Below are 24,843 nucleotides of genomic sequence, written 5' to 3' on the forward strand. Positions count from 1 at the left end.
ATTTGTCCTGCGTCCCGGGGCGTTTTTAAAAAGCCTCAGTTTTTGACTTTTTGAAAACGCCGCAGGACGCAGGACAAATTGTTAAAAATCGGGACTGTCCCGCCAAAAGCGGGACGTCTGGTCACCTTACTTACCCACCTAGCGTCCCAGAATGGCACTGGGCTGGCCCGGGGAGCTCTGTCCAGTACCTCTGTCCTCCCCTCCGCTGCTGCCAAGAGGATCACCCCTGCCACCCCCTGCAGGCCAGGAAGCCACCCTCCCTCCCCCGGGGTGGCAGCAGAAAGAGAGAAGAACGAGGATCTCCTCCAGCTGGCCCGGGAGACAGGCCTGCCTGTGCCCATCAGCCCTCCAAGAACCCCCGCCCGCCCCCTCCCTTCCTCCGAGGGCTGGGCACAGGGGCCTGGGATCAGCCAGAAAAGTCAGGCAGCTTTTCAGGGACAGGGAGTGAGGGGAGGGGAGCGGAGGGGAGGTCTCCCCTGCCAGCAGCGCAGCGCCAAGCCGTGCCCTGTCTATAACTCCGGACTTTGACCCTGCGCTCCAGTCCAGGCTGGCGGGCAGAGGGCTGAGGACGGGACACCCCAGAATCAGGAGCCTCCCCTCCGGAGACGGGACCCTGCACCCTCAGCAGCGGCCGCATTCCTCCGGAAGTTTGGCACACCAGGTGAGTGGGTTTTTGTTTTTGTTTTTGTTTGTTTTTTTGTTTGTTTTTGGGTGAGAGGAACAGTAGAACTCACGTTCTCCCGGTGTCCACAGAGACGGCTCCACTTTAGAGCCTGTGGCAGGGGACAGCCTTGCCGTGGGGCAGGGACCTCAGGTAAAAGCACCTTCGCCTTTCTAAGCCTCAGTTTCCCCATCTGGGAGATGGGATCCTCACCCGCCTCTGACAGGGTTGAGCTGAGGATTCAAACCGGTGATTCGTGTAAAGTGCTCAGCACGGAACCGGGCGCGTAGCAAGTGCTCCATCCACGGCCATTACTCTTTGGGGGGCGAGGAGCTGGCAGCCTGGCTGTCCAGCGTTGATCAAACCTGTTCCGTTTTTAAATATAAACTCTGAAAACACCCATTTCCCTAGAAGTAGCCCTGGGGCCCAACTTGGAGGCGCGAATCATGTTCATTCAAATACACCTACCCCCCCACTCCCCACCCCGCCACTTGCTGATTTTTTTCAGGACAATCTTTCCTATTCTGTGCTGAGCTCCGTGGCCATCCAAGGCAGGAGCTGCCTCAAGCTACTTTCTAGGGAAAAGGGAGAGTTTAGCGGAAGAAGCACGGACCAGCAGAGAGTGTCTGCGTTGCCGGCCGCTCGGTGCAGGAAGCGCAGGTCTGAACGCTGGCCCACCCTGGCCGGGCGGCCGTGGGAGAGTGGCCTTCTCTCCCTGCGCCGCGGTTTCACTTCCGTAGAACCTTCCAGAGCAGGTGAGAGGATTCGTGAGAGGATGTCTGTTGTGCATCTACCTGTGTCTGGCAAGCGGCCGGTGACCAAAATGGCTGCCTTTCTGCTCCATCCCTAAATAGACATTATAATTAGTCACACACACACAAAGCTACCGTAATCAGGGTCCCATTTGATTCACTAACTTTATTAAGATAATTGATTTAGGACAGACATGTTCCCTCTTCCCTTCTAGGCCTGTCACCAGCACACTAAACATTCCTGCAATTGTTGTATTGATGTGGGGTTTGTTTTGTTTTTTTCTCCTCTCTCCCCGCCCCCCAATGTAGGAGATTGAAACATTGGGGTTTCTCTCCACCTGTTTGACCTTCAGATTTTTCACGTGTGAGTCAGGCTGGCCTGGGCCCCGCTTCTTACCAGGGGCTGTCGGAGGCTCAGTTGCCTCCTCTGTAAAATGGGCATAAGGATAATCCCAAGGGTGGGAAGAAGGTTATAAAGTAGATAAAGCATGTGAAGTGCTCAGCATAATCCTAGGAGTGGAATCTAGCAGCTGCTGCCGTTGCTGTTTCTCTCCACGCTGTAGCTCTTTCCTGGGTGTGACCTGTTCCTGCCTTTCACGGGGTCTTTTTACCCCAAGACCCTATAGCTCTTTTTTTTTTTTTTTTTTTTTAATACCCGAGAATATGTTTGTAATGGTTTTTGAGAGAGGGAGAGGGAGAGAGAAACATTGATGTGAGAGAGAAACATCCATAGGTGTGCCCGACTGGGGATTGAACCTTCCTTCCACCTGGGTATGCATCCTGACCGGGAATCAAATCTGTGACCTACATGGGACGCTGCTCCAGCCGAGCCACGCAGGCGAAGGCCCACAGATCTGCTTCCACCAAGGTGTGACTTCAGCTGCCTCCCTCCTCTTCCTCCAGCCTCAGTTTCCCCATCTGCAGGAGGACCTCTTGCTCACCTTTGGGATTTTACACACGGCAGAACATGAGCCCCTCGCTGGGACTCATCCCTTTGCCCTGCCAGCTGGTACCGGAAGTTACTCTGGGACCCGCACCCCCGACCCCCCCCCTCCTGCTCTTCTCTTGGACCTGTGACACCACACCTCACCGGAGGCTGAGTTTGTTATCCGAAATGCCACATGCCTCCTGTTCGAAGCCCCTTTCTCCCTGACCAGAAACCTTTTTTTTTTTTTTTAAATATATTTTATTGATTTTTACGGAGAAGAAGGGAGAGAGACAGAGAGCCAGAAACGTCGATGAGAGAGAAACATCGACCAGCTGCCTCCTGCACATCCCCCACCGGGATGTGCCTGCAGCCAACGTACCTGCCCTTGACCGGAATCGAACCCGGGACCCCTCAGTCCGCAGACCGACGCTCTACCACTGAGCCAAACCGGTTTCGGCCCAGAAACTTTTTAAGAGTTTTCAGACAACTCTCTTCCCTCATCTCACATACTTCTATTCTATAAGCAGCCCCCCCCCCCCCCCGCCCCCGTTACTCACTGGTTTTCTGGGTGACATGAGAATGAGAAAAACTTAGGCCCTAGAAAAAGCAGAACTGGGATTCCAGTCTCTCTCTCTCTCTCCCCCCGCACAACCCCCCCTTACCTCCCACCCCTGCCAGCTTCTTCCAACCCTTGCTGTGACTTCTAATAACCTTGCTCTCTCCCAGCCTCAGCTGCCTCATCTGTGAACTGTGGACAAGGATAATCACCGGTTTAACGTATGAGCTGCCTAGCGCTTTACAAGTATTTTCTCTTTTGCTCCTCTAAGAACTTCATTCATTCATTCATTCATTCATTCATTCGTGAGTCCTTGCTACGGGCTAGGTCCTGTGCGAGGCCATGGGGACAGAGCAGTAGACAAAAGTCCCCGCTCTCCTGGAGCTGATGTTCCGGTGGGGAGACCATCGGCAGGGAGCTGTGTGAACCCGCAAAAGTTTATGGAAGGGGAAACTGAGGCTGTGACAATGAGCACCTTACTCCTCCCGGTTTGCCACGGGACCCTCCTGGTGTTAACACGCAGACCCCACATCTCGGGGGGGAGGGAGGGGGGGAGGCTGGCCACCCTTGCTCAGTCAGGTGACGTGACTTGTCCAGGGTCACACGGTGGGTCCGAGCCAGAGCCAGCTGCAAACCTGGGTGTGTCTGACTCTGCCACTTCCCCATGCCATGCCCCCTCACGGATTCTTTGTGAGGAATTTGGACAATACAGAAAAGCCCTCCACCCCTGCCTTCGTATTGTTAATGCGCAGAGGCGCTCCACTCTCTGGAGGTTATTAGGCAAAGACAAGTCGGAAGGACCAGAGAGGGGAAGTCACTGAGCCGAGGTCACACAGCGGGGCGGAAGCGAAGCCAGGTCTGACCCTCCCTTCTTCCTCTCCCCTCCTCCACGCCCAGTGTCCTCTCTTTTGTCATTTCCAAAGGGCTGGGGGACCGGAGGAGGGGGCCGTGCACTGAGGGCCTCCTCGTATTATACCAGGCGCTGTACCAGGAACTGTTGGCATGCTGCTCATTTAATCCCCGAGACCAGGTCCCTCCTGTGTTATTGAGGAGGAACGTGCAGGAGGAAGCTGGGGGTCTCTGGGAGGATGCGAGTCTTTTGTTTTGGCGTTTTTACCTTCCACTTGCTGCTGAGCACGGTTTTGGTGGCCCGGAGCCGTTTCCTCTTTTACAAAACTAGGCCGAACTGAGAATGTCCTGCCGGTCAGGGCCGCGGGCAGGCGGGGAGCCAAGGCCTGTGGGAGGAGAGTTGTGAGTAAAGAGGAGGGAAAGTTGAATTTGGCCCTTTTGGGCACAAATGTCCCCTTGTTCTGCCTCAGCGGGAGCCAGTAGAATATTTCCCTGCTGTGCAGGGGCCCAACCAGCCTCAAGGTCAAAAGCTGCTAGGCCTTTCTAACTCCTGAGGGCCCAGGCAGCCCCGCACCCAAGGCAGGCCGTGAGGGGGTGCGCTGGAGAACCCGAGTTCTGAGGCCAGCCCTTTGCTGAGCGGATGCAGCTCATTCGCTTACAGCTGCATCCACTAGCGGCCAGCCTGGCACACAGTAGGTGTGCAAAAAGCGCGCGGGCGTTTACTTGAAATGAAATCCCAGCAGCACTCCTTCCTGGCTCTGTTACTCTCTCTGAGCCTCAGTTTCCTCATGTGGAAAGTGGAGCCAGTAACACGAGGCCCTACTTCACAGAGTTTCAGGAAATGACGGGAAGTGCTTAGCACTGAGGCTAAACGTTTTACCTGTGCCATCTTGGTAAATGTTCCTCTACCCTCCGAGGCACGAGTTCATGTCCCCATTTTCCAGAAGAAGACATTGAGACGTGGGATGCGTCTTGCCCAAGGTCAGTGGCCAGTAGGCAGCAGAGCTGAGATTTGAGATTTGAAGCCAGAGCCCATGGTTCTAACCATTAGACTCCCAAGCCTAGAGCTAGCCAGGTACTTTGCCTACGCCCTTTAAAATATGGTTTTGTTTTTATTTCAGAGAGAGGAAGGGAGAGGTAGAGAGGGACAGGAACATCAATGATGAAAATCACGGATCGGCTGCCTCCTGCACACCCCACACTGGGGATCGAGCCTGCCACCTGGACCTGTGCCCTGACTGGGTATCAAATCTTGCCCTACTGTTTCATGAGCAACCACTGAGCCACACCCACCGGGGTTAGGCCCTTTTAATGTTCCCAGGTGACATGGTGCTTTAGGGGAGGCCTCCCACAGAAAGTGGTGTCACTCACCCGCTGTGTGACCTTGGGCTTCACCTCTCCATGTCTGCTTTTCTCTTCATCAGGGTCATGGCGCGGACTGAGGGTTAAAAGGGCCTGGCAGGGTCCGCCACTCGCTAAGCCTCCAGTGGGTGGTGGTGATGGTGGTGATGGTGATGGTAATGGCGATGGCGATGGCGATGGCGATGGAGATGGAGATGGAGAGGGAGAGGGAGAGGGAGAGGGAGAGGGAGAGGGAGAGGGAGAGGGAGAGGGAGATGGAGATGGAGATGGAGAGGGAGAGGGAGAGGGAGAGGGAGAGGGAGAGGGAGAGGGAGATGGAGAGGGAGAGGGAGATGGAGCTGGAGAGGGAGAGGGAGAGGGAGAGGGAGAGGGAGAGGAAGAGGGAGATGGAGATGGAGATGGAGATGGAGATGGAGAGGGAGAGGGAGAGGGAGAGGGAGATGGAGATGGAGAGGGAGATGGAGATGGAGATGGAGAGGGAGATGGAGAGGGAGAGGGAGATGGAGAGGGAGATGGAGAGGGAGATGGAGATGGAGAGGGAGATGGAGATGGAGATGGAGATGGAGATGGAGAGGGAGAGGGAGATGGAGATGGAGATGGAGAGGGAGATGGAGAGGGAGATGGAGATGGAGATGGAGATGATGGTGATGATGGCACGCCTCCACCCTCCCGTCCTGCAGGCTGGCACCATGCGCGTGGTGGTGATCGGCGCGGGCGTCATCGGACTGTCCACCGCCCTCTGCGTCCACGAGCGCTACCACTCGGCCCTGCAGCCGCTGGACGTGGAGGTCTATGCAGACCGCTTCACTCCGCTCACCAACACCGACGTGGCTGCCGGCCTGTGGCAGCCCTACCTCTCCGACCGCGGCAACCAACAGGAGGCGTGAGTGAGGGTCCCCCGCGGGTGGCCGGGCGGGCAGAGGGAGGAGCTGGGTCTGCAGAAGGGGTGCCCGTGATGGAGGCTGTGGCCTGGCATGATGTGAAGAAAATAATGCACAGGAAGCCCCTTCCAGGTACTAGACAGATGCTACCCTGGATCTCAGCAGTGATAGAAGTGACATGTGCCAGGCCGACGGAGGCTCTGTCCCCATTCCTCCCCTAAACCAGGTGGCTGTCGATGCCAGATGAGTCAGTAAACCGGGAATACTTCTAAGGGAGTTGGTCAATGCTCAGGTTTAGCCAAGACATTGCAAAGGTCATGAGGTCAGTCTTGAAACACACCACCACCACCACCACCACCACCACCACCACCACCACCGCCCCCCCCTCGCTGATTCAACCAAGGAAGCCTCAGATGACTAGCAGCTCAAGCAGACGTTGGATTCTTCCCACAAATTCCAAACCCGTGTCCCTGATCAGTGGATGACAACTCAGGGACCAGGCCCCTTCCCAGCTCGTGGCTCTGTTCATTCTCCTCCGTGGCTTCCAACGTGGCCCTTCTCGTGGGCCAGCACCTGCACAAGGAGCATAGCATGGAGACTCCGACCGCACAGTTTCTGGGGTCTTTGGGCTAGAAGGCAGTCACGTGGTCATGCCTAGCTGCAAAGGAGCCTGGGAAATGTAGTTGAGCCGCGAGCCCCAGGGAGAAGAGGAGGCATTTGGGAGTGCAAGAGAAAGCTTGAACCGTGTGGCTCACAGTCTCCGAAAGCAGGTCAAAGCCTCCATTTAAGCGTGGCAGCTACGTGATCCTAAGTGCGAGGTCGGTTCCGGAAGGCCATGAGGGAGCATCGTCTGTTTCCCTCTTCTCTGTTCCATCGATGCGGACATATTGGAAAGCGTGGGGAAGGGGAAGACCCAAAAGCATGTGGGGTGCCGCAGGAGTGGGACATGATGGATTTCTGGGTTTGGACAACCTCCCCACCAGCCTGACCACAGCCCTGTGCCAGCTGGCCCCTCAGGGCTGTCTCATCCAGCCCAGGGTATGACGTGATGGGACTCTGGGGGACCCTTCCAGGCATTGGAACCGGCAGACGTTCGACTACCTCCTGAGCCACGTCCATTCTCCCAATGCTGCGAGCATGGGCCTGGCCCCGATCTCGGGCTACAACCTCTTCCACGAAGCTGTTCCGGTGAGTGAGGAGCCTTTGACCGTGGGGCCAAGCCTTGATCCCAGGCCAGTGGGGAGGACTTGGGGTCGGGAAGGTGGCAGTTTCCTGTGTCCAAAACAAGTTTACTGTAAATCCTATTTCTGGCTTTTAAAATGATTTTTCCCCCCGTGTTGCTACCCTGTTTCCCCGAAAATAAGACAGTGTCTTATATTAATTTTTTTCTCCCAAAGTTGCGCTAGGTCTTATTTTCAGGGGATGTCTTATCTTTCCATGCACTAGGTCTTATTTTCGGAGGGTGTCTTATTTTCAGGGAAACACGGTATTAAATTGGGACCCAAGAATCTTCTGACAAACAGAGGGAAGTAGCCTTTGGTTGGCATGGGTAATGCTTCGTCGCGTTCTCCAGTGGCAGGCACTTGGTGCTGAGGCCAAACTATGTCCTGTGACCCTGGAGGTGGTCCCCGGGCTTTTCATCAGGATGGACTAAAACACTCATCATGGTGCACACTTCTAAAGCACCTTCTGTGTGCCCTCCTCTCCTTCTTCTGCAGGACCCTTCCTGGAAGGACATAGTTCTGGGATTTCGGAAGCTGACCCCCAGGGAGCTGGACATGTTCCCCGATTACAGGTAAGGTTCCTGTCATGGGCAAAGGGACTGTGGCCCCATAATTCAGACAGACCAGACCAGAAGGCAGAAGATGGAGTCACCAAAGTTCCTGTCCCATCCTACACTTAGAGCCCCTCGTACCTCGGTCCCCTGGTGCTCTGTTCAGCTCCTTCCAAGAAGAAACCCACCCAAACTGGGCCTTGGGTTAAGGAGGTAGAAGTCATGGAACCACAGATCCCAAGGCCAGGTGCTCCGTATCCCTTTAAAGAGACTATGTTCCTTCCTAAGGTCACTCAGCCAAATGTCCTAAATGGGATTCCAATCCAGCCTGTGGGACTCCAAACCCCCTATTCTTTTCCCTACAGCCCAGTGTCTTTGTGGTCCTCTCCTCGCCCCACCCAATGCTTGAATCCCCTCTACAAATGTACATCCAGTCTCCACTTGCACATCCCTATGTCAGGGATGGCTTTGCATGACATAAAAAATTTCCTGGCATTGAGCTAAAAGCCACTTCCCACTTGAATTTCTCCCAGTGGTCCTGTCTTGACCCTTGGGCCCACACCACCACCACCTCCCTCCCCCTTTCCCCCCCCAAAACAACACTGCTCCCATCTCCATTTGATAGCCTTCTGATTCTGATCCTTTATCCCTCCTTTGCCTGCTGTGACTCTAGCTATGGCTGGTTCAACACGAGCCTGACTCTGGAGGGGAGGAGGTACCTGCAGTGGCTGACTGAAAGGTGAGATGTTCAATGTTAGCTTCAGCGAAACACCTCCCAGGGGCCCGGGCTGTCGTAGATGATTGTTCATGGTATTCGTCTTTGGATCGGCCAACCCCAAATGTTAACATTTAGGTGTGGTGCGGGTTAACCACTGGGCAGTGGTTCCCATGTCTAGTTGGGCAACAGAACCACCTGGGCAACTCTTTCCATGTGATGTTTATTAGCGACCTCACTAAAACACAATGTTTGTGTAGTAGCTTTAAATGGATTTAGTCCATCTTGAGTTTGCCAGGCCTATTTACATCATCTACAAAACATAAGTTGCCTTTTATTTTTATCCCTCACCTCTTTTTTTTCTTCTTGTCTAACTGCGATGGCCAGTACCTCCAGAACAATGTTAAATAATACAGGTGACGGTGGAAGTCCCTGTCTTGTTCCTCATGCTGATAGGAATCTTGAAGTGTTCTACCTTAGCTTGAGAGAGACATTGGTATTTACATTCACGTGCCTTCATATTAAGAAAGATTCCATATATTTCCTACATTTCACTATTTCATTATGATGTTGAAAACTCTAGAATAGATGGTGGCTTTTATCAGGTGACCTGGGGAATTTTTAAAGACATAGATTTCAGGGCCCTGCTTCATACCTACGGAATCAAAACCTCTGGGATGGGGCTCAGAAATTTATATTTTAGGAAGTTTCCCGGGTGATGCTAATGATCAGCCAGGTTTACGAACCATTGTGCTAAAACCCGGTTCTTTCTCTTAACCTTGGAACACTTAATGACTCCTGTCTAGGCTCTTCCTGGAAAAATGTTCCAACTGTTTCTCCCTTGAGGAAACTGTGTAGATAAAATAGTCCCGAGGTTATGCTTCAGCCTTTATATGGTTTATTTCTTGTTCTGTTGATGTTTCTGCTACATTTCTAACAGTGACAAATATTTTTCAGCTGGGGCATTTAGAGGGAGGGGTAGGTGTCTCTAACCCACCTCCCTCCTCATGCTCTGCTTCTGACAAAGGGGTGCATTGGTCCAACCCTGTCCCCCTGCATTTAGTGTGAGTCCCAGCCCTTTCATTGACTCACTGTGTGACCTTCTCCCATCTCCATCTGCCCTATGAGGAGCTTGGACCGTCTCAGGTTTCCCAAGGGACATTTTACGGCCCCCTGGGACACCGACTGGTTTGGCTATCCAATCATTTTCTCAAGGAGCACCCATGGGACAGAGGGTCTTTGGGGAGTGTCCCCCACGCCGTCCTTATGGAAAAGTAGGAGACCAGGTTGAGTAATGAGCTTTTCCGTGTGTCTGATCATCCCAGGTTAACCGAGAGGGGAGTGAGGTTCTTCCAGCAGAAGGTGGAGTCTTTTGAGGAGGTGAGCTGCAGGGCTTGCTGGGGCTGGGTGTGGGAGGGAGGAGAAGAGGGCAGGCCTTCACTTCCTGTTGCTGAGTTGAGGGCCCCCTGCTCAGTCTTCCAGGATCCCTCGGAGGCCCATCCCAGACTCCAAACGTCTGTCAATCCCAGAAGGCCTTGGGCATTTGCTTTGATATTGGTGGCAGAAGCCGAGGGACAGGGGCACAATGGCGGCCACGAAGGGCTGATCTCTATGAAAGCCTCAGAGAGCTGGCTGCTTCTTTCCAGTATCAGCTGATCCCCACCCCCATGTCCCAGACACTTGGGTTGCCTCCTGCTGACGTCTGGGTTGATGCTTCTGCACAGTCACGGCCCCGGCTGACTCAGCGCCGGAGTAACACCACCACCAGTCATCATGACAGGAGCAGCTAGCATCAGGCGCTGGCCTGGCCTCAGGAGCTTTGTTCTGTGACTTCACTCCCTCCCGGCAGCTAGGGTAGTGCTTGGCTCGGGGAAGGCGCTCAGTACCTGCAGCTACGAGCATTCTATCGTTAGCATCGCTCTGCGCCCAGCCCTGATGGGCACTCGGGAGATACAGCTGACTCAGACTCAGCCCTCATTCCCAGAGAGATGACGGTCCAGGATAACAAACACTGGCTCATGAACAGTAACAGCGCCCTGTGGTGTGCATGCCCCAAAACTAAGCTCTGAGGGGCATCAGGGGGGCGGGGCTGAGTGCCCATCAGGCTCCATCCTGAACTTACTGAGTATCCCATCCATGCCCAGCACTAGGGGTTCCAACGTGCCTCCTGCAGATGTCTTGGCATAAGAGAAGGCAAGAGAATGAAAGGAAAAGGAGTCAGAAAGAGCCCTAACCGGTTTGGCTCAGTGGATAGAGCGTCAGCCTATGGACTCAAGGGTCCCAGGTTCGATTCCAGTCAAGGGCATGTACCTTGGTTGTGGGCACATCCCCAGTAGGGGGGTGTGCAGGAGGCAGCTGATGGATGTTTCTCTCTCATTGATGTTTCTAACTCTCTCACCCTCTCCCTTCCTCTCTGTAAAAAAATCAATAATATATATATATATATATATATATATATATATATATATATATATATATATATTAATGGGGGGTCACAAAGAGGAAGAGAACTAGCTCTGCTTGCTTACTGACTTCTTCTGGAAGGTTCCAGAAAGGTTCCCCCTTTTCCACAGTACATCTTTCTAAGCACTTTTACACCCAGAGCCACACTGGATCCTCGCCATGGCCTGTGAATGTGCATTGCCAGCCCCTTTTATTGCTAAAGCAGCTGAGCCTAGAGGAGGTGACGGGACATTTCAAGGCCACACGGCAGGTCCAGATCAAGGGCAGAGCACACATTAGGAGTCAGGCCCAGGAATTCCTCCCTGAGCCTCTGCCTGAGAGCTCTGAGGTGAAAGGAGGGGAGGGGAGGGGGCAGGGGGTACCAGGGTCCTTACCCTCTTCCACCCTAAACCTGCCCTGTTGGTTGCTGCCAGGTGGCAAGAGGAGGCGCTGATGTGATTATCAACTGCACCGGCGTGTGGGCCGGGGCGCTGCAGCCGGACCCGCTGCTGCAGCCAGGCCGGGGGCAGATCATTAAGGTGAGTGTGCAGGTGAGGGATGAGACCTCCGGCTTTTGTTGCTAGGAAGATGGTAGCTGCCTGCTTATTTCATCTCCAAAGACAGAGGGTGGGTCAGGGACATCTGTCAGAGGAATCACATGTGGAAGAAGCAAGAAAGACCAATGCAATACAACTCTCCTAAATGTTCTCTTTTGAGATTTCTTCTTAATAGCAAAGCATGTGTGTGTATATATACACTGAGTGGCCACATTATTATGATCTCTGAATGCATAATAATCTGACCACTCAGTATAAATATATATATATATTTTTTTTGTGTGTGTATGTATACTATATACACACACACACACACACACATATATATATACACACACACACACACACACACACACACACACACACACACACATATATATATATATATATATATATATATATATATATATATATATATATTAGAGGCCTGGTGCATGAATTTGTGCATGGGTACGGTCCGGCCAACCTGGCCATGCTTGGCCGACCTGCCTCCTGGTCAAACTCCTGATTGAGGGGACAATTTGCATATTAGTCTTTTATTATTTAGGATATACACTGAGTGGCCAGATAATTATGCATTCAGAGATCATCATAATCTGGCCACTCAGTGTATATGCTTATGCATATGTGGGAGCTGCTTATATGTGCGAGCATGCCTATTATTATAACAGAAAGAGGACTTGGTTGTGCCCATCACTGAATCTTTACCACAACCCTTTGAGATGGGGGTCTATTGTATCACCATCGCCCTCTCACAGATGGGGAAACTGAGGCATGGAGGAATTAAGGAAATGCACAATTCCAAGCAGCAGTAAGTGGTGGAGCTGGGATTAGAACCCAGGCAGCCTGGATTAAGAGCCTGGGTCTAAGCATCAGTCCACACCACCTCTCAGGGAGTACGTGGACATGTGTGTGAGGCACGCCTATTTGTGTGTATTCATAGGTATGTAGGTGTGTGGGGATGGCATGTGTGTTCCTGAGGTGGTCGTGTGTGTGTGTGTGTGTGTGTGTGTGTGTGTCTGCACATGCATGCTGGGCTTTTCTGTGGATATGTGGGTGAAAGCATGCGATGCTTCAGGGAGCAGGTGGGCTCTCAGTCGGGGTGCTCTTCCCGCAAGCGCTGGCAGCCGGGTGCAGACGGTGGCCGGGGGTCCGGGGAAGTGCCCGCTCTTATCAGGGCACGTGGTCTTGGAGGGGAGCAGGGCGGGGCCCCGCCGCTCCCTCTCCCCTGAGGAGACGTCTCTGTCCTCCATCCACAGGTGGATGCTCCTTGGATAAAGCACTTTGTCATCACCCATGACCTGGACAGAGGCATCTACAAGTCCCCGTACATCATCCCAGGGTAAAACGCTGGCATTGTGCCCTCCTTAAGCTCCTGCTGCCTGCCCAGGCCCCTTCAGCTTTATTCTTCAAATATTTTTTTTAAGTGTGGTCGAGTCAGTAAACGCCTGGGAGAGGGCAATAGAGATGGAAACACCAACCACTACGCCATGCCATGTTGACCAGGCTTGAACATGCTTTTGGATGAGCGTGATGCTAGAGACAATCAATAAAAAATATTTTTTTAAATCTATTCTCTTAGCAATTTTCAAGTATTCATACAGTATTGTTAACCATCGTCACCATGCTGTACACGTGAAGAGATGCCAACAACGGTGATGGTGGAAGTGGTGGTTGGTGGTGATGACAATGGCAGTGGCCGTGGTGTTGGTGGTATTGAGAGCAGGGATGTTGATGGTAGGAGTGAGTTAGGTAGAGATGGTGGTAAGGGTTAGCATGGTGATGACCCCCATTCATCTCAAAGGCTTTGTTTCCCTTCCTCCTTGGCCCTCCTTACTTCTCTCTAGGATCCAGGCAGTGACTCTCGGAGGCATCTTCCAGCTGGGGAACTGGAGCGAGGTGAACAACAGTGAGGACCACAACACCATCTGGGAGGGCTGCTGCCGACTGGAGCCCACCCTGAAGGTAAGGGGGAGAGGTCTCCGGTCCCTGCACCAGGCTCCGGGCGGCTTGATCAGGAGGACACGTGAGGAGGGGAAAATTCCACCACAGGGTCACTGGGTGACTTAATTCCAGCAAGGGTCTGTGGTATGAATACACCCGAATTTGATCATGTCCAGGGAAGTCCTCCTATGGGCTGATGAAACCAATATGTCCATGACTAAGACTTACTCTCTGTTGAGGTGACATCCTCAAAACACCTTATTCAGTGTTCACGAGGAGGAGATGTATTTGGTGCAGAAATTTCAGTTGCTACCATCTCACCTGTTAGTGGCAATGACAACACTGACGGTGATGAGGGTGTGACGAGCAGGTGGAGGTAGTGGTTGGTATTGATGGTGAGGAAAATGCTGAGGATGGTAATAAGGATGGTGATGAGGTGGCGACTGTTGACAATATCATGGTGGTGGATAAAGATGGAGAAGCTGATGGAAGTGAGGGTACCGAGTGATAGTAATGATGTGGGCGGCTGCCAAAGGTGGTGATGATGGCAGTGGGGATGAATAAGACAGACAGGGATGGTGTTCAAGGTGGTGGTAAGGACAAAAGTGAACTCTCGATCCCCTAAAAATGGCAGTGGGAAAAAAAAATAATCCAGAGATGAATTACTAACACTTTTCTCTTCAGGATGCCAAAATCGTAGCTGAATTGACTGGTTTCCGGCCAGTACGGCCCCAGATTCGGCTAGAAAGAGAACAGCTTTGCTTTGGATCTTCAAACACAGAGGTACGCTTTCAATGCCATCCCACCCCTAAGAGGGCTCTTGGCAGTGCCGGCTAATGTCCCCTCCTCTGTAAATGAGGCTCAGGGATGGGAAAGGACCCGCTCAAGGTTGCACAGAGGGCAGCACCTTGGTTTGCTGGAACTGGTGGTCAAGCAGAAGGAAATGGGCACCTTGTTGAACATCTGCTTTATGCCCATGGCACGAACGACCTTAGGGAATCTCTCCTACGGCTCTTTGAGGTGGGGACTGTCCCCCTTGTGCTTCAGGTGAGCAAACAGGGGCTCCAAGAGGTGGAGTCGATGGCCTACATCCGACCACTGGTGAGGGACAGGCTTGGGGTGTGATCTGAATGGGACTCCAGCCCCTTTTCCCAGGTTCCATTTGTACCTGCTCCGTTGTCTCTCTGGGGGTCCCCTCTCATGTCCTCTCCCCTAGGGTAGGGATGGGATTATTGAAATGACAGGAGGTGCTGTCCTGGGCTGAAGGCCGGACCTGAGTGGGTGGGTATTGGGCTCCCATCAGGAAAGCAATCTTCCCCATCGAGGTCACACGTCCTTTCTCGTCCTGAGGATGTGTGTTCAATCGGGAGAGTCTCTCATGGAGCTTTTAAGTCCCAGCTAACGGTTTTAGCTTTGGAAAGGGCCCCAAGGTCTTGCCTCTGTCTCCAGGATGAATAAGCACGTTCCCCAGACCCCACTCCTAGGGTGCCCCTGATTTTCTTTCCTCCCCAGGTGGGTAGAAGAGTCGTCTATTAACACAGGAGGGTCAGCAATCCTGGGCAGGGTGGGAACGAGGAAGGTGATTTAGAGAACTTCAAACCATTTTATGTGTGTGTTTTTTGGGGGTGGGGGTGTAGGAGTTGGAGGGGATCTCTGACCTCAAGTTCTAGATGATTCTGCATTTCCTGTGCTGAGAGTATAAAGCAGGTCCATCTCCTAAGTAAAAGAGTTCAGGCCGTGGTCAGCAAACTGCAGCTCGTGAGCCACATGCTGCCTTTTGGCCCCTTGAGTGTGGCTCTTCCACAAAATACCACGGCCTGGGCGAGTCTATGTTGAAGAAGTGGTGTTAGAAGAAGTTTACATTTAAAAAATTTGGCTCTCAGAAGAAATTTCAGTCGTTGTCCTGCTGATATTTGGCTCTGTGGACTCATGAGTGTCCCGACCACTGGGCTAGGATGTCAACCTCCAGTTCCCCCAACAATCCCCTTACTGCTGATCCAGAAGACCCCTCCCTCCCGCCAGGGTGCCGAGGAGAGTTTCTGTGTCCTCTGGCTTTGTCTAGGACTCTTCAGAAAGTTCCTGAATCTTTCAGGGCTGACCAGGCCACCTCCTCTCTTCCTCTCCCAGGTCATCCACAACTACGGCCATGGAGGCTACGGGCTCACCATCCACTGGGGCTGTGCCCTGGAGGCGGCCAAGCTCTTTGGCCAAGTCTTGGAAGAAAGGAAGTTGCTCAGGGTGCCACCATCTCACCTCTGAAGGTGCCAATGGTCACCACCCCCACCCAACCCCCCAAGGACTTCCCACGTTCCTCAGTCAACTAATCAATGTGCTTCTCTCTAAGTCATCACTTACCCCCCACCCCACCCCTGGCTCCTGTGCACAAGAAGCATGAGGTGAAGGTCAATTCCTGGAGGTGAGTCCAGCCCCATCTGGGCACGCTTTGACCTCTCTCTCTCTCTCTGGGGCTGGCCTTGCCAAAGCTTACGCCATGAGTCCTCAAAAGGAAGGAACTCTCAGGAAGTCCAAGAGGCGAGCAGGAAAATGAGGCAGTTGAGGTGACGTCAACTCGATGACAAGTTGCAATAACATATTAAAGGGAAAAAAATATGAAAGGTTCTGAAAAGTCCTGCAGCAAAGACCCGTATCTGATGTTGTGTCTTCCTGAACCTATGGAAACCTTTTGCCCAGCCCTAAGGCCACAGAACAAACCTGGGGGAACTCTCTATCCCTCTCTCTTCCTCTCTGTAAAAAAAAAAAATCAATAAAATATATTTTTAAAAACCACACACAAAACAGCCTTCATGGGAACTGTGGCAAGGCTCCTCTCCCTTACCCCACATCCCACCATCTTCCTTCTTCCACGCTAACAGAATCCCGATTCTGTTTCAAGAAGATCCTGTGGGAAATAGGTCTTTTTCCCCCCCCGGGGACCTCAGGAAGAATTCATGCTGGGATGGTCATGGGACCCAGGTCTGATCAATGCAAAGCAATGATAAACCTGTTGGAGCGCTTCCTTTTTAACCAAAAGCAACAGACCCGTTTGAAGGAAACCCTTCAGTGGCTGCTCCTTCCCAGCTCTTCTCCTCCTTTGAAAACTAATACGATGCCCGGGCCCGCAGGAGTCACCCCCGTGACCAGGAGGCTGCGAAGGGCCAACATGCAGACGAGAGCAGGGGAGGAGGCAAAAAGAAGTCAGGTCTTGGATGACACGGTTGAGCTGCTGGGCCTTTCCTAGAACTGCCCAACTCTGGGCTTGTTGCTGAATGAACAAGGACTATCTTAATGGTCGAAGCTACCATTGACTGGCTTTCCAGCTGCTTGAGGCTCAAGGTCACCAGTCCTTTGATGTCTGCTTAGTGGTAACTAAGGGAGTCTCTTCATCTTGCCCTTCAAGGCTCATCTGTTGCTTAATATTACTTAAAATTAAAGGCTACCCGTAGTCACGTCAAAAAGTCCATCATCCCTGCCGAAACCCGTTTGGCTCAGTGGATAGAACGTCGGACTGCGAACTGAAAGGTCCCAGGTTCGATTCCGGTCAAAGGCATGTACCTTGGTTGCTGGCACATCCCCAGTAGGGGGTGTGCAAGAGGCAGCTGATCGATGTTTCTCTCTCATCGATGTTTCCAACTCTCTATCCCTCTCTCTTCCTCTCTGTAAAAAAATCAATAAAATATATATAAAAAAATAAAATAAAAGGTCCATCCCTAAGAGAGTCTCATCCCATTGCCAACGCCACCAGGGTCGTGGATGGGTTCGTGATGTGGATGGGTTCCTGAGACTATGAAGTAAGGGGAAGAAATTACGCAGCCCCAGCTACACTGAACGTCCTTGGCCATTTTCTGAAATCTTTCCTAACACGAGGAGCAGATGACATTTCCATTAACGGGAACGAAAGCTTTCGGATAGTTCAAAAGTAGATGCAAACGTCCTCAGCGAGAGGCTTGGGCAACTTGAGTGGCAGCTCGTGTGTCGTTCAGGAATATTGATTTGTTTTTTGTCTTTGTTTTTTGGAAAGGGCAAGCGATTTAGAAGGCAAAGAATTTTTTCACTTGCATTTTCTCCAGAAGAGAAAGCTCTCCATCGCAGGCCCTCTCGACTCCGGCCCCTGGAAAACACTTCTGCCCACCGAGCACTCCTTCCCCGCCCCAGCCCCCACCCCCTCCGGGTTATTTGAGGGCAAAGGGAGTGGGCAGGCTCATCCGGCAGTGTCTGGCCAGCTGGAAGGCAAAAAAGACAAGCGAAGGTTCTCTGTTACCCGGGAGAGCTCAGCAGACCAGGAGTAATCAGAGCTCTAGCCACTCGGGGTTCAAGGGCACACCCCCCCCCACCCTCCCAGTGCCAGGGAGCGGAAGATCCGCCAAGAACTGCCCCCTCCCTGACTGGCTGCCTGGGCCGAGGGGGCAGCAGCCGCTATAGTCCAGGGACACTGGATTGTTTGTAGTCCACCTCGGACTTGCGCCTGGCGAGATCGCCCGCACCGCTGGGAGGGAGTGTTGCCTCCGACAGACCCAGAGTCACGAGGTTGGCGGCCAACGGGACCGCGTTTCCCCCTCCCGGGAAAGATGGTCATATCGGAGCACATGGGAGCGCTGAGATGGCCCTGCATGGGCAGAGTTGGCAAGGCCATTAGGCGTGAACTGTCAGTAGGACGTTATGACAAACGGACAGACTTCGTCCCTGGCGATGTCCATCACCACATGTCTTTTATCCTCACCCGAGGGTATTTTTCCATTTTTCCATTGATTTGTAGAGAGAGTGGGGGGACGGGGGCGGGGGGGGGGGTGGTGGAGAGGAGACCAAGAGATACATCAACTGGTTGCCTCCTGCATGCGCCCCCATACGCCCCCAACCCAGGGCCCTTCAGTCCACAGGCTGACACTCTATCCACTGAGCCAAACTGGCTAGGGCCAACATGTTTTTTTGTTTTCTTTTGTTTTGTTTTGTTTTGTTTTTGATATATTTTATTGATTTTAGAGAGGAAGAGAGAGGGAGAAAGGGATAGAAACATCAATGATGAGAGAGAACCATTGATTGGCTTTCTCTTGCACGCCCCCTACTGGGGATCAAGCCCGCAACCCAGGCGCGTGCCCCTGGCCGGAATCGAACCTGGGACCCTTCAGTGCGCAGACTGACGCCCTATCCATTGAGCCAAACCAGCCAGGGCTACGGCCAACATGTTTTAATAAGAGATGAACGAACACATTGGGCTTCCACACAATGTTCACGCCAAGCAGATGCCTCCAGGCAGAGGGTCAAGCTTCTCTGTGGTTGGGACCCAGCCGCTTCCTCCCTCCTCTCCTAGGTCCCCTGCCTTCCGGGTGGGCAAGAGGCTCCTGGGACCCAAATCCAGGAGGTGGGTGTCAGCCCTTCCTTCCCAGGCCAACCCCAAACCCAAAGGACCTTCCTCCTCTTCCTCTGAAAATGTACACGTTTCACATACCTGGGTCCCCGCCCCCCATGGCTCCCCAGCTTGTGGCACCCCCGCTGTGGGTCTCTGTGCAGAGACCAAGCCAGCCTTGATAGCAAGGGCGGCAGAGAAACCAGGGGAGAGGATCCCTGTCCCCGGACCCCAGCGGGAGGGGGCGGTTGGCGAAGCATCATTTCGTTCTCTCCGTTCGCCCAAGCTCAGCGTCCAAAACGCCGAGACCTGAGGTAACTGTCCTCTTCCCCAAGAGTCCCCCCCCAATCTGCCTGACCAAGGAGTGGGCCTCAAAAGCAGCCCCGACGGGGCCTTCGCTGCTTCCGAGCGGGAGGGCCCTGTTTTGGCTCTGGGCTTGATTCTCGCCTCTCTTTGGCCCCGGTCCCCAACGCCTGGGGTAACAGCTTTCCCGGGCTGCCGTCCGGCGCAAGCCCAGCGGTCCCCATGGACACATTGGGGTCCCCCGGAACCAGGGACAGCAACTCCCAAGGAGGCCAGGTGGGGCACGTGGGCTCAAGGTCAAATGCAGGTACGTCTGCCAGAGTCTCCAGGAGTCGGGCCCCGCCCGGGGAGGCACACCGAGAGGCCCCTTCCGATGGAGTGTTTCTCAAACCCGAGAAAAAGCTGCTCAGGCCACCCCCGCGTCATCTGCGAGCTCAGAGAAGGAAGCCGGGGCGCCTGGGGGTCGGAGGAACCTACCGACCAGGTCTGGCTGGTGGGCGGCAGGTCTCCCGGGGGCCGGGGCCTGGACGGTGTCGATGGAGACCTTCTGGCTGTCGCTCACCACGCGGGTGTGGCCGGCTGACCCCGGACGGAGCCTGGCTGGCTGCCAGGGTCCCCGGTGTGGCAGTTTTCCCATGCAGACCCACAGGCGGTGGACAAACCTCCCCTCCAACACATCCAGAACCTCCCCCGGAGCCAGGGCTTCCCCAGGAACAGGAGCCCCCGGGGTCCAGGTTGTGCTCGTGGGCGAGTTCTCGGTGTCGGCAGTGACGGTCGGTGCCCCAGACGGGCGCCGCCAGCTCCCCGCGCTCCGCGGCCTCGAAGACCAACCAGCTCAGCCCTCCCCCGAGGTCACTACTCCTGGGAGCCCGAGTTCGACCTGGTGACGCCTGCCCCGTGCGCCCCGCGGCCCACCATCTCCTGGCCCCACTCCCGGTGGCTGGACTCCTGCAGCCCGCGGCCTTTGGTCTCGATGGGCAGAAAGCAGGAGGCCAGGGCGGCCAGGAGGCAGCAGCCGCTGTAAACCGCCAGCGACAGGTACACGGAGGATTCCAACATCACCTGGGGGGGGGGGGGGGATGGGGCAGAGAAGATGTGTGTCCGTGAGAGCATCCTTTCCGAATGGACCGCCCACCGCTCAGACGACACTGATAACCCCGTGTTGTAAGCACCGTGTTGGTTGTCCCATTTAGTCCTCATGACAGCTCCATGAGGTAAGTTCCCTGTCCCCATTTCACAGAGGGGAAAACTGAGGCTCAGAGGGGGTTTCAGTATCCTACCCAGGTTCACGGAGATACGAAGAATGGGATTGGGATTTGAGCCCAGACCCCAACAGGCCCAAGCGTCTGGATTCCTTGTTTCAACCCTCTCTCCCGGAGCAGTGTCTCTGCTGACTTCCTAGCTCCGTGGTCGGCAAACTGCGGCTCACGAGCCACAGGCGGCTCTTTGGCCCCTGGAGTGTGGCTCTTGCACAAAATATACCACGGCCTGGGTGAGTCTGTGTTGAAGAAGTGGCATTAGAAGAAGTTTACATTTAAAAAATGCGGCTCTCCAAAGAAATGTCCATCATTGTGCTGTTGCTATTCGGCTCTGCGGACTGATGAGTTTGCCGACCACCGCACCTAGCTCAGCGGCCCAGGGAAAATCGCAGCAGGGCTGAGCCTCGTTTCCTGCAGTTGGCAAATGGGCACGAGGGCAGTGTCCGCCTCCTAATGAGAAGATACCGTGGCAGCACTTGGCACGGGGCGGGCGCATGGCAGGCTCTCAACCAGTATTAGTTAGCAGCGACGTACAATGGCCAGACACAGCAGCGCAGGCAGAGCTGCTCGGCGCCAGCCCGTGCTGGAATTCCCGGCGCATGGAATTCCGGAACAGATAAGGCCCCACGGACAGACTGCGGGGGGTGGCTGCCAGGGGCTGCCGGGAGAGGGGCGTGGGGAGTGGGGAGGCGCTGCTCCATGGGTACAGAGCTTTGGGGGTGATGAGAGTGTCTTGGAACTAACCAGGGGGAGTGGTTGCCAGCATAAGGAATGTGCTCAATGCCACTGAATTGCTGGTGTAAAATGGCCCGCTTTTTGTGGGATACAACTTTTGTCTCCATTTTTTAAAAAGGGAGAAAATGAATTAGATACGTAACAAGTAAAGATATTTCAAAATAAGATCCCTAGCCGGTTTGGCTCAGTGGATAGAGCGTCAGCCTGTGGCCTGAGGGGTCCCAGGTTTGATTCCGGTCAAGGGCACATGCCTGGGTTGCTGGCTCGATGCCCAGCGTGGGGCATGCAGGAGGCAGCTGATCAGTGGTTCTCTCTCATTATTGATATTTCTATCTATTTCTCTATTTCTCTCCCTCTCTCTGATATCAATAACAATAGATATTTTATTTATTTATTTATTATATATTTTATTGATTTTGTACAGAGAGGAAGGGAGAGAGATAGCGAGCTAGAAACATCGATGAGAGAGAGTCATCGATCAGCTGCCTTTTGCACACCCCCTACTGGGGATTTGCCCACAACCAAGGTACATGCCCTTGACCGGAATTGAACCTGGGGCCCTTCAGTCCCCAAGCCGACGCTCTATCCATTGAGCCAAACCAGTTTCTGCAACAATAGATATTTTAAATCCCTGAAAATGGATTGAAATGCTTAAAGATACACATCAGGCTGCGAAATTCTACAATTACATCTAATGACCCAACTTGGAAACCAGGGGCGGGAACATTCGTTTCCCACGAATCATGTTTCCATCCAAGTTATTTTTGGCCAAGTCCTATGACGCCCCAGGGGGTCCTCTGCGTGGGAAAGACCTGGGTTCGATCCCCAGCTTCTCTACTTCCCAGCTGTGTGACCTTGGGCAAGTCCCGTGACCCTTCTGAGCTCGAGTTTTCCCATCTGCGAGCCGTATTTCTTTTCTCATAAGATGGGTGGTCGGGATGAAATACAATAAGGCACACGGAGGGCTCCACAGAGGGCTCGGCATATCGTAGCTGCCTGCCACACGCTGGCTCCTGGCACGCCCACCCCCTCCGTATTTGGGGGGACACCCACCTGAGCAATGAACGGAGTGATGAGAGCACCCACTCTCGCCATGCCACTGCAGGTGCCCAGGCCCAGCGCTCGGGTCGCCGTGGGGTACACCTGAAACACAGCCCCCGGATGTGGCCTCGAGTAAACGCAGGTCCCTCCTGCTGCCCCAGCTCAGGAATGACGGACTGACTCCCCAAGGGTGGGCCGGCCTGGCGTTAGGGTGAATCCCTCAGGCGTTGGTGACCCCAGTAAGAGGTGGAATACTGGGGGTAAAGATTCTTAACACAGCCGAAACCGGTTTGGCTCAGTGGATAGAGCGTCGGCCTGCGGACTGAAAGGTCCCAGGTTCGATTCCGGTCAAGGGCACGTACCTTAGTTGCGGGCACATCCCCAGTAGGGGGTGCGCAAGAGGCAGCTGGTCGATGATTCTCTCTCATCGATGTTTCTAACTCTCTATCCCTCTCTCTTCCTCTCTGTAAAAAGTCAATAAAATATATATTTTTAAAAAGATTCTTACCCCAAAGGAGTTAGAAAATTCAACTGAGAAAGAAGGCGAGAGGCTGAGCTGCGGGTGGGAACCCAGCAAGGAGGTCCTCGCGCCCCCTCAATGGCCGCCAAAGCCTCCGCCAGCAGCTCCGCTCGGGGTCCAGGGACTGTCCTGCCTGCCACTTCCCACTAGCCGACCTTGAAGCACTCACCGGTCTCGGTGTTAAGGGCACTTCAGGCAGAGAGACGGAAGTGTTCACAGGGCGCCTCGGTTCATGGCAGGAGGGGCCCGTCCCCGTGGGGCCGGGAGGGGGGCCGTCCTGTGCACTGTGAGGGGTTTAGCACCCTCCCTGGCCTCCACCCGCCAGAGGGGGTCCCATTTCTGTGCCTCCCGCCCTGCCCCGCTGCTCCCACACACCCCTCCTACCTCAGGTGTGTAAACATAGGCCGCTTGGAAGCCTCCAGAAATAAACGCTCTTGCGACGAAGAGTAACAGCGTGAGCATAGTTCTGGGTGGAGGGGAAAAACAAAACAAAAAGGACCAGCAGGTATTTTTTTTTTTTTTTCTTTCTGTCAGCTTGTTTCTGCGCAGTCCTATCTGCCCAGGCAGAATTTACACCCCAGCAATTGGCAAAGCCCACCTCCACCCAACATAATTCATGCAGGCACGTGGGCACTCACATCCCAGTGCCCTCCCGAAGGCCTGCTTTTTCCATGTTTCTCATTCTCCAAAGCACCAGGCCGAGAGCTAGAAACATCTGTGTGCCCAGGTTGGGGAGAAGTGATATAAATAATCAGACGCCCAGGAAGGACCCGGTACGGCGGGTTATTGAGCCAAATGAGCCAAGGAAAATAAACTTCCGTTCAGTATTTTTAGGGAGAATCCTGATCCCCAGCCTTCGGTTCTGTTGTTCCCATAAACCATCTCAGAATATCAGCATTTCATGCTCTACGCTGTATCCAGACCTTGCCCAGATTCCTCATCAAGCTTTGTCTGGGGCCTCTCACAGGTCCGAAGAGGCACCGGCCACTTCCATATTTTGAGCCAGAAAGGGAATTATAAAACAGGGCCGATTTAAAATAGTTCCATGGGACACATGACCATCTTAAACCCATGCATAAATCCAACAGGCTAGATGCATGATTTTATTGGGAGATAATATCAAAGGTCTAAATGTGATGGTAGCCGAAACCGGTTTAGCTCAGTGGATAGAGCATCGGCCTGCAGACTGAAAGGTCCCAGGTTCGATTCCGGTCAAGGGCTTGTGCCTTGGTTGCGGGCACATCCCCGGTAGGGGGTGTGCAAGAAGCACCTGATCAATGATTCTCTCTCATCGATGTTTCTAACACTCTATCCCTCTCTCTTCCTCTCTGTAAAAAAATCAATAAAATGTATTTTTTTAAAAATAAATAAGTGTGATGGTATTGGAGGAGAACCTGGACAAACCCCACACCAAGGACCCCAACTTTGGGTCCGATCTTTGGGTCAGTTTTCAGGGAGCCAAGAGCCTCTGATGACCCCCCACCCCCACCCCCGTGGGTGCAATCTCTGTCTCACACGCCACAGGCCACTGCCCAGGACCAGAGCCATCCGCCTGCTGGCCAGAGGGGGCTGGTGTCACACCCACCTGCCGACACAGATGAACAGCAGGAGGCTGCACAGGGAGAAGACGACGAAGCACAGCGCCATGGTCTTCTTGCGGCCCAGGCGGTCGATGATCCACAGAGTCACCAGGACACCTGGAAGGGAGCAGGGCACCGTGGCGGGCAGCTCCCGGCGTGACCGCCGAGGACCCCCAGCCCCTGGCAGTCACACCCTGTGCGGCCCCCTGGAGAGGGGGCCGGCCTAGTGACGCACTTCTAACGGGGGCGAGAGCACAGCACGAGTGATGGAATGTCACTTCTGAGCGAGGTTAGAAAAGGCTGTGACTGCCCGGCCAGCACGGCTCAGGGGCTGAGCGTCAACCTGTGAACGAGGAGGTCACGGTGCGATTCCCAGAGAGGGGCACGCTTGATCCCCAATGTGGGGCGTGCAGGAGGCAGCCGATCCATGATTCTCATCCTTTGATATCTCTCTCTCTCTCTCTCTCTCTCTCTCTCTCTCTCTCTCTCTCTCTCTCTCTCTCCCTCCCTCCCTCTCCCTTCCTCTCTGAAATCAATAATATATATATATTTTTTTTTTTAATTTTATTATTATTACTTTTTTAATAAAGGCTGTGACTTGCCAAAATCAGTTTGGCTCAGTGGATAGAGCGTCGGCCTGCGG

The 24,843-nt window shown here is 53.7% G+C and overlaps 3 protein-coding genes across 5 annotated transcripts in view; 1 reads left to right on the plus strand and 2 right to left on the minus strand.

Moving 5' to 3' along the window:
- The window catches only part of TMEM119 (transmembrane protein 119), a 183,290-nt gene extending 159,134 nt beyond the window's left edge, over nt 1-24,156 (minus strand). Inside the window, exon 1 of the mRNA XM_084868217.1 lies at nt 24,150-24,156. The gene's annotated coding sequence lies outside the window, so the exon portion shown is untranslated. The remainder of the gene's footprint in view (nt 1-24,149) is intronic.
- On the plus strand, nt 527-16,205 carry DAO (D-amino acid oxidase). 3 transcript variants are annotated; one of them, XR_014793521.1, is made up of 13 exons: nt 546-661; nt 5,789-5,991; nt 7,063-7,177; nt 7,708-7,784; nt 8,437-8,502; nt 9,804-9,858; nt 11,355-11,459; nt 12,737-12,819; nt 13,325-13,442; nt 14,106-14,204; nt 15,549-15,682; nt 15,766-15,817; nt 15,905-16,205. XR_014793521.1 is itself a non-coding variant. In XM_084868208.1 (12 exons), the coding sequence occupies exons 2-11, from the start codon at nt 5,798-5,800 to the stop codon at nt 15,678-15,680; spliced, it is 1,044 nt and encodes a 347-aa protein (XP_084724334.1). In that variant the 5' UTR covers nt 527-661; nt 5,789-5,797; the 3' UTR covers nt 15,681-15,682; nt 15,766-16,205. The 3 variants fall into 3 exon arrangements, 2 of the variants coding, with proteins under 2 accessions (XP_084724334.1, XP_084724335.1); XM_084868208.1 differs by having other exon boundaries at nt 527-661; nt 15,766-16,205; XM_084868209.1 differs by lacking the exon at nt 546-661 and having other exon boundaries at nt 5,849-6,240; nt 15,549-16,205.
- SVOP (SV2 related protein) overlaps nt 18,589-24,843 on the minus strand; it is a 32,866-nt gene continuing 26,611 nt past the window's right edge. Inside the window, exons 13-16 of the mRNA XM_084868173.1 lie at nt 24,206-24,317; nt 23,005-23,086; nt 22,113-22,202; nt 18,589-20,127 (exon numbers count right to left, since the gene is read on the minus strand). Of these exons, the coding sequence (XP_084724299.1) occupies nt 19,921-20,127; nt 22,113-22,202; nt 23,005-23,086; nt 24,206-24,317 (491 nt within the window). The 3' untranslated portion in view covers nt 18,589-19,920. The remainder of the gene's footprint in view (nt 20,128-22,112; nt 22,203-23,004; nt 23,087-24,205; nt 24,318-24,843) is intronic.

This window comes from Pipistrellus hanaki, assembly GCF_964339955.1.
Source record: "Pipistrellus hanaki genome assembly, chromosome: 19".
NCBI classification, from domain to species: Eukaryota; Metazoa; Chordata; class Mammalia; order Chiroptera; family Vespertilionidae; genus Pipistrellus; species Pipistrellus hanaki.